The 11,924-nt window shown below is 45.9% G+C and overlaps 1 protein-coding gene across 4 annotated transcripts in view; it reads left to right on the top strand.

Annotated features, from left to right (window-relative positions):
* The first annotated feature begins 312 nt into the window (after positions 1-312).
* RNF213 (ring finger protein 213) overlaps positions 313-11,924 on the top strand; it is a 135,886-nt gene continuing 124,274 nt past the window's right edge. For 2 of the 4 annotated variants that reach the window (XM_044456451.1, XM_044456450.1), the window contains exons 1-4: positions 317-656; positions 3,678-3,817; positions 4,888-5,072; positions 5,639-5,767. In XM_044456451.1, the coding sequence (XP_044312386.1) occupies positions 4,923-5,072; positions 5,639-5,767 (279 nt within the window). In that variant the 5' untranslated portion in view covers positions 317-656; positions 3,678-3,817; positions 4,888-4,922. Of the gene's footprint in view, positions 657-3,677; positions 3,818-4,887; positions 5,073-5,638; positions 5,768-11,924 lie in introns of all 4 variants that reach the window. The other 2 variants (XM_044456453.1, XM_044456452.1) reach the window with 2 other exon arrangements.

The raw sequence follows: 11,924 nt of genomic DNA, 5'->3' as shown, positions 1-11,924 counted from the left end.
TGGAATATTGTTTTTAATTGTCGATGTTAATGGTTAGCAGCGCGCTCTCTCTACACACACGCGTGCATGCAATTTATTAAGGCAATTTCATAGATACTGATGAATTACATAATAAGAGAGAACTAGACAGATCTTCCAGAATTGAGCAGCAGGTAGAAATGCTTGCAATTAAAAGCCGAGGAGTTGGACTACGGACTACGCTACCAGAGTCAAGGGGCGTGGCTCGCAGGCAGCTCAAAATTTTTCGCCAAAGCGTGTTGGTAAACGACATGGTGGGAGCGGCCGTGTGACCAGAACCGGGAGGCGCCTTTCCCGCCTTTCGGGCTTGGAAATGTACGATCCTTTGAATGCGCTGAAGCTGTTCCTCGAAGCTCCCTCCTGCCAGCAGAGTCCAGAGGCTGCAGCTGCTGGGAAACAGAAATCGGGCAGCGCGCGGTGGGCGTGGAGTGACGAAGGGAAAACGAAACTTTGCTAATTCGTCTATAGGAAGCAGCCGAGCTGCGAAGAAAAACGAAACTTTGCTGGTATTTCTGGCTCCGGTGATCTTGGGCTGTGCGTACATTTCAGCGGAGAGCGGGCTGTGGAGAGGGCACCATCGGTTGGACTCTTTCAGAAGTACACTGAGGTGACCAGCAAGGCAGCTTTTCGTGTGGCAGGTGCGTTTAACACATTCAACTTGCCTTGCTTTTCCAGCGCGACTTGTTACAACCTTTTTGCAGCCGACCTATGCTGGAAGCTGCTGATCAGCCGGAGACCCGAGTGATGTGCGGCTCTTGTTAAGGATGCCGCCATCACAGGAAAACGCAGTTAAGTTCTTGAAAGCTTAGGTGGTGGTGGGGGGAAGAGTTATGGACCCTTTTGCTGTTTGCTAGCAGTGAGGACAGGGCAACACCGGTATGGCTATCCGATTAAGAATCGATTCAGCCTCTATGTACGGGACGGACTGTCTCCGAAGTTGGGGTGCGCGGTTGTTTAGGAACTCTGTCTGCAGTACAGTCTTAACCATCCTGATACCCTCAAGATCTGTTGAACTACAACTCCCATAACTGCTTTCAGCTGTTATAGGCTGGCTAGGGGATTATGGGAGTTATAATCCATCGCATTTGCCGGGCACCAGGTTCGGGAAGGCAGACCGCCACACGTGTATTAATGGGGTACGATAGTTCCTATTTGTGTAAATGTGTAGACTTTGAAGACGATAAATTTACGTAGTTTCATTTTGTGTTGTATGAAAGGTTAGGTGTCTCGCGTCGCCTTCCTGGTTTACGCTTATTGTTTGGGAGATTCTAAAAACGCTTAGATGCCGGAGAATGCTACGCTAGCGTTGGTGTTTTATAAGGAAGATAAACATTTACTTTATGCACGTTCGTGCAATTAAAACAGATCTTCCTATAAGCAAAATTGCAAACATTTTGAAAATCTAATCTCAATGAATTCTGGGGCTTGTAGTGCGGGGGACTCATGTTGTTGCCGGTCGCCCGTCCTCTGCTTTCTCATTGGCCAGAATGGGGGCATCGACCGTCGGAGGAAGAGGCAGACAAGTACGATCGCTGCTTATTTGCGTATTGGTTGCTGATTGGATTGTTGTCCCGGTCCGGCTACTGTTCCTGGGATGGTTAGTGAAAATGGTTAGTGTAGGACAGACCTAATTCTTCCTCAGAAATTTTAAGCCTTTCTATTAGTAGTAGCTGAAGTGAATTGAAGGGAGAAGGACACGGTATTCATTAGCTTTAGCCTTATTCCGGGCCTTAGGTCAGAAGGGCTAAGACTGATGTTACATCCTTTTTAGCATGACCCTTTCCCTATTAATATTAGTAGCTGCCAAGCTGTCTCTACACAGTATTGGCGAAAAGTATTTGTCCAGATGAGGATCCCAAGCGTCTGGGGTGGGCATAGGCCTTGTGTTTCCGACGGTTTCTCAGGCTTTTGGTTATCATCATTGTACCCTGGCCTTATAAGAGTGTTTTATGCCACCTTTCTTCCTCTTGCAAGAAAGCCAAGGCAGCTTACAAGGTTTTCCTTACTCTCCATTTTATTCTCACAACAACATCCCTCTATAGTTCTAATCAAACATGCTGGATTCTGTTCAAACCATGAATGCAGTGATCCAGTCTTTACGTTATCTGGAAAATGGTTTCCAAAAGGAAATAAAATGTCTTCATCTTCCTTGACCTTTCAGCAGCCTATGACACCTCAAACCAATTCTCAAACTAATTAAGGTTGTCCCTTGCCACAACACCATTGTTTTAATAGACAGTATGTTGAGTAATAGGATATTTCAAGTTTTCACAGAATTTAACAGAAGTAGATACCACAAACTGAACAATGGATTACCACAGGGATCTGTCTTATCCCTTACTCTTTTTAATTTGTACATTCATGATCTGCCTGAAACTGTCTCTCTGAAATTTATGCTGACAACATCAATCTTACAGTTCAAAGAACCAATTTTAGTGAAGCAGAGGGTATCCTCTCTCAAGACCTTCAGAAGGTGGATGGCTACTTGAAAATGACATGTTCAACCAAGTCCATCAAAAAAAGAAGTAGCCACATTCCATTTCAACAGTAGGCATGCTAACTATCAGCCTATGGTGCTGTTCTGGAACCATATGTTACAGTATAATAACACCCTGAAGTATCTGAGAGTTACTCGGGACAGATCACTGACCTTCCAAGAACATCTGGAGAAAACAGCTGCTAATTGAAAAGTTGCAATAATTTATTGAATAGACTGGCTGGAACATCCCAGGGTGATGATTCTCACACTGTGAACAACAGCTTTGGCCCTGGTTTATTATGCAGTAGAATATTGTACTAGTGTGTGTCTTAACTGCTCTCGCATCCAAGTGATTGATGTTCAACTTTGCCAGACAATGCGTATCATCACTGGCACATTGCACTCCACTCCTGTGCACTTGTTACCAGTACTTGGTAACATTACTCCACCTCACACATCAGACGACAACACACTCTCACTTGGTTATGGTCAAGGATAATGAATAATATCCTGTTCAGGATATTGAACAGACTGTCTGTCACAAGGCTGAAATCTGAAATCTCGTAGGCCAGCTTGGAAAATCGCCATTTATCTTACACCTACCCAGTTTGACCCTAACAATGCCTGGAGAAAGAAATAGTTCTTTTTGTAGCTTGGACATTAGTGATCCTGCTTCCAAACTTCCTGGCTTTAACCTGCCTTTCTCTATCTGGATGAAATTGAATAGAGTTAGATGTGATACTGGAAGGTGTGCCTTTGCTCTGTATAAATGAGGATGGAAAGATTCTGCTTGTTGTAACTGTGGTATAGATGTGCAAATTATCAAACATATTGGGCAAGAATGCCCAAGACATGCATTTCCTGGCTCCTTAGAAGATCTGCATAAAGCAACACCAGAGGTGGTCGCTTGGCCATCAGAACTAGACATCCAGTTATGAGGCTACTGCTGTATCCCTGAAGAAGTTTCATATATATTTGTGAGGATTGTGGGCATATAGTGCTTGGTGACTTGCGCAACATTGTTTATTCTTATGCAATAGTATGTGAAATGTTGAAATCTACAGAAATATTCTTAAGTTTCAGTTTCTTTTCACAGGAAGTGAAACAATAGACATACAAATCACATGATTCAAGTTCCTTCCTGCTTCTCCATTTATATATGACTTCCTGTTTCCAACAGGCTGTAAAAAAAAATCTTCATCCTGGGGCGGCGATCGCGCAAGAAGGACATTAAATGTCCTACATGTACTAAGGCTCAAAATGCATCTAACAACTTCTGCAGTAACTGTGGGACTCAGCTGACTCCTGTCAGTGTGCAAAGTAAGTGGTTTAAAGTCATAACTGTGAATTTCTAAATGGGTGCAATTACTGGTTAGTTACAGGATTCCTGGTTCTTCTCTAAATTACTGTTTCGCATGAACACAAATGTTGCATCTCTAAGTTTTGAATGCTTTAGATTTGTCAATCATGACCTTGCCTCATTTATAATTTTCCCTGTTTTATATTCTCATACTTTCTCTTGAGGAGTTGGGGTGCATAAGTATACAACCAAAGTGGGAGTCTAATAAAGGTTTCAGAGATATAAAAGTGTGCCTTTATCCTACTTATGAATTTTTTGTTCCGCTTTTCCATTTCCTCCTAGGATAATGTTAGCATTCTCTTTTTGGGATAAATAATAATCTTTAAGTCACTTTCTAAAATATCTAAACTGTGTGTGTCCTCAGTGCCTTAAAACTGCATTGGATATACTCAGCCAGAATCTGCTTTCCTTAAGCTCCTCAGTTGTCCAGTTTCTGCACATTTCTAACACTCCCTATATCTTGCCATTCCTATTTCATATTGAGTTTAGTTCACAGGTGACTCTGGGCAATTCTGTAATTCCACTTCAGTGACAAACCTGGATGTTGGAGATCTACACCAACAAAACATGCCAATTTTTTAAAATCCCCATTAGTTTCCAATTCGAGAAACACAAATTCAAGGATGTAATATGGCAAAAAGAGAAGTTTTCCCCCCAAAACTAGCAAATTAACTTTAGAAGCCTAGTCACATGATTTATTTATTGAATATTTGTATGTTCTGCTGTGTTCTAAATAAAATGTTCAAGGTGAACAATATACTTTATTTTGCATAATATAATATAAATAAAACATATGCATTAAAAAGAGATATTTATCTGCATATTATAAACCCGCTATAACTGCATAAGTCAAATCTGAAGGGGATATGCAGATATTGTGAAGTGTGAATTATCTTGAGAGTGAGAATCTGAAGCAGAGGTGCTGTTGCCAACATCTGAGAACATTAGAAGTCAGTCATTAGAAGGCCTCTGAACTAGTTGCAAATTTCTACCTAGGTGACATTCTGGATGGATTTTGTTTCAACTGTAGATAACAGAGATGCAAGGCTACCCTCAGAGCAAGCGATGGAGCCTGGGAGAGACTGGAGGGCAGCGAGCTCCCTTTCCTTGGGAGCTTCTCTGGAGGAACAGCCGCCCGGTGTGCAGGCACAGAAGGGACCAGAAGAGTCTCTGTCGGAGAATTTTGGGAGCCAGGACTCCCTCTCACGGAAAACAGTGAGTCTTTTAAGGCATAGGGTATGTCCATTGCAGAGATTTTGGCAATGTTTCTCATACCCTGAAGCCAGAGAACAACAGTGCCTGGGACCTGTCTTACTAATAATTGGTATCTTGGAGCTGTTACTTGACTTTTGCTAGGCGTATTCATGAATGGTGGTTATACTAAAAGATGGATTTATGTTTGCTGCACTAAAATGTGGTGGCGGTGGCAATGGCGGTGGCAATGGCAATGGCAATGGCAATGGCAATGGCAATGGTGGCGAGCTGGTGTGCTGTAGTGGTTAAGAGCATGGGACCTGGGACTCAGGGGACCTGGGTTCTGATCCCTGGTCGCCAGGCAGTCAGCTGGGTGACTTTGGGCCAGCCACAGACTCTCAGCCCAACCTACCTCACAGGGTTGTTGTGGGGATAAGATTGAGAGCAGGAGGAGAATTATGTTAGCTGCTTTGAGTTCTTTGTATGAAGAAAGACAGGATATAAATCTAATAGATACATAAATTGAAAGACATTTCTCTTTGCTTCCAGCTGTTGAGTTCTCTGAAAGCAAGACTGTTTTTCAACAGGTAGTAATCACGATGAATCCGGTTGACTGGATTGCAATGAATGCAGATGATAACCCTCCTTCCAGAAAGAGGAGAAGGGAGAAGCCAGTCCTGTATAAGGGCAGCAGTCCAGGCTCAAGTCCACAGCAGGTAGTTTTTCCTATATGTGGTGTAAGAAAATAAATGCACTGCTCTGAGGAATGAGCATCTGCTGAGAATCGCTGCCTGGAAGAAAGTTAAAGGTGGTAGAGATTCAGTCTATATTCTTCCTGGATGTATGGCAAAGTCCCCCACGCTGTTTGCAAAATACCGAAGTCTTGAGAGCTGTGAAACTCATTCTGAATCAGGGAGAAGCTGCTTCTAGTCAAGATCTAGTGGCAAAAATGGTTTGCAAGGACTCACTGGGTCATGAGGGAATGCTCTCCAAGCAGATTTCAAGTATGCAGCATAACAGCTCCTTAAGAGGTACCTAGTCCTGCCTAATTCTGTGTGTTACAGAACCAAAGATGTAGGTGATAAGTAGCACACATTAGTGTGAAGCCCCGAGAAGGAAGCAGAACTCTTCAGGATATAATATCCAAAAGGAATGACTTAACAGGCATCTTTCTCACCCTCCAGGTGATAACTAGTAGGCATTTCAGAGGTGATGCAGTTTGGAGGTTCTCTGAGGAACCCAAAAAGTGTTTTGGCAGGGAGTTACCTGCTCAGGTCAAGAGATCTGTATGGGATAGAAGAGAAAAAAAACTGAGGCTTTGTCATCATATCTAAAGAAGTTGCAGTACTATCAGTTATTTCACCACCTTAATGTGTGTTTGTAACGGCAAACGATTCTTCCTGGATGCAAATCTTAGATGGTGTATCTTAAGATGATGATGAGGCTTGAAGATGTCAGAGAAGTTGAGAGCAATGTCATCAAGAGGCCAGGCTCTCTCACTAGTCTGGTTTCCTAGGAGAAATAGTCCAATCTGAGACACCAGACTAATGGTTACATCTGCAAAAGAGAATGGATATCCTTAACTGTGTTGAGGGTGCGGAAACTGTTGAAGAACAGCTACCAGGCAGCAGTGGTGATTGAAGAAAAAGCTGGTGGAGGATCTTTCACAGACAATGGCAGTGATGTTTATGTGAACTATGGTTAGTACTGTGCAGAAGAGGGCGATAGTTAAACCACTTTGCAGTACTTCTTACCATGTAAATCCTGTAATGAAACAATCCAGAACACAAGAAGATGAGACTCCCAAGTCTGAAATTATTCAACCAGGTACAGGGGAAGAGATAAAGGACAAGCCTGAAAAGCACTACCATTAATGATGCAACCAAATCAGTATTTAAAGGAGGTCTGACTGACATGCACAGATGCAAAAGGAAGTCTAATGATGCTCATTACATAGAGTTGGAATGTGAGACGTATGGCTCAAAGCAAACTGGAAACCATAAAGAAACAGAACAGTTAAACATCACAGTACTTTATTTATTTATTTAAACCATTTCTGTGCCGCCCCATTCACAAAAAGCCTCGGGGCGTCTAACAAGAAGAATACTTAGACTAAAAAACCGGATACATCTCAGCGCATACATAAAACCCCAATAAATACAGACAATAAATTAACAATTAAAATAACTTTTAAATAAAAAGGTCTTGGCCTGGCACCGAAAAACAAATAACGACAGCGCCAGGCGGACCTCTCTGGGGAGCGCATTCCATAAGTGAGTGAGCAAACTAGTGTGAGCAAACTAAAGTAGACTGGAATGGAACATTTTCAGTCAGAAAAACACAACGTGTTTAACTTTTGAAACAACATACTCAGGAAACAGTGGATCTAACACTGGCAAGATGTCGCACAGGGAGTAAGGGGCTATAATGCAAAATCTGACTAAATCATATCTGTCAGAATTCTCAGAAAACCTATTGGCATAACCATCATTCAGGTCCACATTCCTACAGCAGATGCTGAAGAAGAAAAAATTGGAGGGGAAAAATGTACATGTGGGTATCCAAGAAGCAGATAATACACCTGAATAGGACATGCTTGATAACTGTATTGTTAAATTCAATTGACTGTGAGCCAGAGGAGCTGTGCTCTGAAATGAGAGACATTATTAGGGAAGGGAAGAGTGTAAAAAAGGGCAGTTCTTGGAGAAAAATGAAAGCCTTGATGGAATGACTGCCCCCCCCCCAACAACAACCATCTGCCGCCGCTGCCGCCGACCACTGAGGCTGGCCTGCGCTCCGGGGACTGGGGACTGCTGACGCTGTGCTGAGCGGCCATCACAGGACCCAGGGACCAAGGAGCCGTGCCAGATTGGGGGTGGAGCATGGGGACGGGCGCTGGCATATCTCGCCGGAGACGGCCGGGGCCGGTGACCTCAGGCTGGCGGCCGAAGGTTGACAGCCTGAGGGTGCTCGCTGCCGTTTGGGGCCGGGCGGGGGCTGAGCTGGCAAGGAATCTTGCTGGCTGGTGGGTCATGATTACTGTGAAATTGTAATTTTGTGATTTGGGAATGGTTGGTTGATTGGTGGGGTGTTTTTAGAGTTTTAAGGGTTTTAATTTTTTTTAAACTTATTTTAATGGATCCATCCTCGGCTACGATTATGAGCTTGCCTGAGGAGTGCGTGGGCGCCGCCATTGGCGTGGTTATGGGCAAGGGACGTTATGGCGATGGGGTTTAATGAGTCATTGCAGAAGAAGGAGGGATAGATGGTTGACACCTGTTCCCCCTTCTGGTTATTCCCCCAGGTGGAAGGGTCCAGGTAGCCTTATCAACCACCCCCTGGGCCTGTCGGTGCTGCTGCTTAATGCCAGGTCGGTCCATAATAAATCATCCCTCATCCACAGTCTGATTTTGGATGAGTGGGCCAACCTGGCTTGCATCACAGAGACCTGGGCGGGACGTCTCCCTCTCTCAACTGTGCCCGCCCGGGTATCTGGTCCAGCACAGATCACGCCTGGAGGGGAGGGGGGTCGCTTTGGTTTACCGAGCCTCCATCTCTCTCTCAGGGCTTCCAGTCCCCTCGAGGCCAGGGCTGGAGTGCCTCTACTTGGTGTTGGACAACTGAGACAGATTGGGGATTCTGTTGGTGTACCGTGCACCCTTCTGCCCAACAGACTTCCTGCCTGAGCTGAAGGAGATCATCTCGGACCTGGTGTTGAGGACCCCCAGGATGTTGGTCCTGGGGGACTTCAGTCTCCATGCTGAGACTGTTCTGTCCAGGGCGGCTCAGGACTTCATGGCCTCCATGACGGCCATGGGGCTGTCTCAACATGTCATTGGCCCAACCCATGAACGTGGACACACTCTGGACCTTGTTTTCTTGACGGGGCAGGAAGAGGGGGATCTGAGGGTGAGGAATCTACGTCTGACTTCCCTGTCACGGTCAGATCACTTCCTCGTGAGGTTTGAGCTTGAGAGCAGCCTCTCCCTCTGCAAGGGTGCGGACCCTATTGTGTTTGTCCGCCCCCGGAGTCGGATGGATCTGGATGGATTCCTGCAGGCTCTGGGGGAATTTCCAGTTGATAAGGCTGGTGCTCCTGTCGAGGCTCTGGTTGAACTGTGGAATGGGGAGATGACCAGGGCTATTGACACGATTGCTCCTAAGCGTCCTCTCCCACCGGGCAGAGCCTGTTCATCCCCTTGGTATACACCTGAATTGCGGGCGATGAAGCGGGTTGGGAGACGTTTAGAGCGCAGGTGGAGGAAATCACGGGATGAATCTGACCGAACACACTTGAGAGCCCATTATCGGGCCTATGCTGTGGCGGTGAGGGCGGCGAAAAAGAAATTATTCTCCGCTTCCATTGCCTCCTCACAATGCTGTCCGGTGGAGCTTTTTCGGGTGGTACATGGGCTGGTTCATCTGGGCCCTAAAAAAGATCCAGTACCACCCTCGGTGGCCCGCTGTGACAACTTTGCCAAGCATTTTAAGGAGAAAATCGCTCAGATTCGTCACGAGCTGGACTCCACTAGTAACTCAGAGCCTTCAGGGGAGGAATCAATGTTGCTGTCTGGTCCTAAATTGTTGGATGAGTTTCAGTTATTGTGGCCTGATGATGTGGACAAGGTGTTTGGACGAGTACGTCCCAGCACCTGCTTAATGGACCCTTGCCCATCTTGGTTACTTAACAAAGCCAAGCACAGGATAGGAACCTGGATCCTGGAGGTTGTCAATGCCTCTCTGAGGGATGGCCGGGTACCTGCCCCTTTAAAGGAAGCAGTAGTCTGGCCAGTCCTGAAGAAGGCATCCCTGGATCCAGAGATGGCCACCAATTATAGACCGGTGGCCAACATCCCATTCTTGGGCAAGGTGTTAGAGCGGGTGGTGGCGGGACAACTCCAAGCACTCTTGGATGAAACTGATTATCTGGACCCATTTCAATCCTGCTTCAGACTCAGTTATGGTACTGAATCTGCCTTGGTCGCCCTGTATGATGATCTGTGCAGGGAGAGAGATGGGGAGTGCGTCCCTGTTGGTTCTCCTGGACCTCTCAGCGGCTTTCGATACTATCGACCATGGTAGCCTTCTGGATAGGCTAGCGGGATTGGGGTTGGGGGCACTGCTTTGCAGTGGTTCCGCTCCTATCTCAATGGCCGATTCCAGAAGGTGGTGCTGGGGGACTATGGCTCTGCACCATGGCAGCTATGCCATGGAGTTCCGCAGGGCTCTATTTTGTCCCCCTTCTACATGAAACCGCTGGGAGAGGTCATCAGGAGGTGTGGGCTGCGGAATCATCAGTACGCTGACGTTACCCAGCTCTACCTCTCTTTCTCAACCGATCCAGGTGAGGCAGTGGCTGTACTGTACTGTACTGTACCGGTGCCTGGCTGAGGTAATGGGCTGGATGAGGGCCAATAAACTGAAGCTCAGTCCAGACAAGACGGAGGTCCTGTTGGTGGATGGTTCGGACTCTGGGGTGGGGGACCTTGACCTTGTCCTGAATGGGGTAGCACTCCCTCTGAAGGACAGGGTCCGCAGCTTGGTGCTCCTCAACCCAAAGCTGACCTTGGAAGCTCAAGTGTCGGCCGTGGCGAGGAGCGCTTTCCATCAGCTTCGGCTGATCCATCAGCTGCGTCTCTTCCTGGAGGACAATTGCCTGGCGACAGTGATGCATGCATTGGTCACTTCCCGATTAGACTTCTGCAACATGCTCTACGTGAGGCTGCCCCTGAAGATGGTCTGGATACTTCAATTGGTGCAAAACAGAGCTGCCAGGTTGTTGATGGGGACTGGGCGTTCTCATCTAACCCCAGCCCTTCGTCAGCTTCACTGGCTCCCCATTGAAGTTCGAGCCCAATTCAAGGTGCTGGTGCTTACCTATAAAGCCCTAAATGGCTTGGGACCTGGGTACCTGAAGGAGCGCCTCCGTCCATACTTGCCCTCCCACCCTCTAAGATAGGCGGCAGAGGCCCTTCTCTGGGAACCCTCCATAAAGGAAATTAGGTGGGTGAGTACCCGGAGGAGGGCCTTCTCTGCGGTGGTGCCCCATCTGTGGAATGCACTCCCCAGAGAGGTCCACCTGGCGCTGTCATTATTTGCTTTTTGGCACCAGGCCAAGACCTTTTTATTTAAATGTTATTTTAATTGATTGTTATTTATTGCTTTTATCTAACTCCGGGATGTTTCCAATTCTGTATATTTTTGTATATTGTTATTTATTTTTTGGAAGCCGCCCCAAGGCTTATGCGAATGGGGCGGCATACAAGCACTCCAAACAAATATAAATAAATAAATGACTGAAGAAGCACTCACCTTGGATAAGGACAGACAAGAAACAAAAGCAAAAGCTGGCAGAAATAGGCCAGAATCCTGAACGTAACTTTTCAGCATCTGTAACACAGGGACAAAAAGAACTATTACAATGGCAGTACAAAGAAAAAGTATGGTGTGAAAGCTGGACGGTTGAGAAAGTTGACATGAATTGGTGCATTTGAATTATGGTGCTGGGACAGAGGTTTGTGAATACTCTGGACTGACAAAAAGACAAACAAGTGACTTTGGACCAGTCATAGACTCAGCCCAACTTACCTTGCAGGGTTGTTGTGCTGGGGATAAGATTGAGAGCAGCAGTACGAGAATTATGTAAGTCGCTTCAAGTTCTTTAAAAAAAGGAAAAAGCAGGATATAACATTAATAAATACATAGCTCAAATGAAGTTGGAATTTTCCCTGGAAAATTCTCTGGAAGCCACAGTGATAAAATTGAAGATGTTGTATTTTAGGCACGTCAAGAGAAGGCAAGACTCATTGGGGATGATAGTCATGCTAGTGCAAGTTGAAAGCAGGAGAAGAAAGGATGGATAAAATCTATAAT

Source organism: Varanus komodoensis, unplaced genomic scaffold (assembly GCF_004798865.1).
Source record: "Varanus komodoensis strain SLA01 unplaced genomic scaffold, ASM479886v1 scaffold84, whole genome shotgun sequence".
In the NCBI taxonomy this organism is placed as follows: Eukaryota; Metazoa; Chordata; class Lepidosauria; order Squamata; family Varanidae; genus Varanus; species Varanus komodoensis.
The sequence above is the reverse complement of the archived record's forward strand: the minus strand, read 5'-3'. Positions and strand labels throughout refer to the sequence as shown.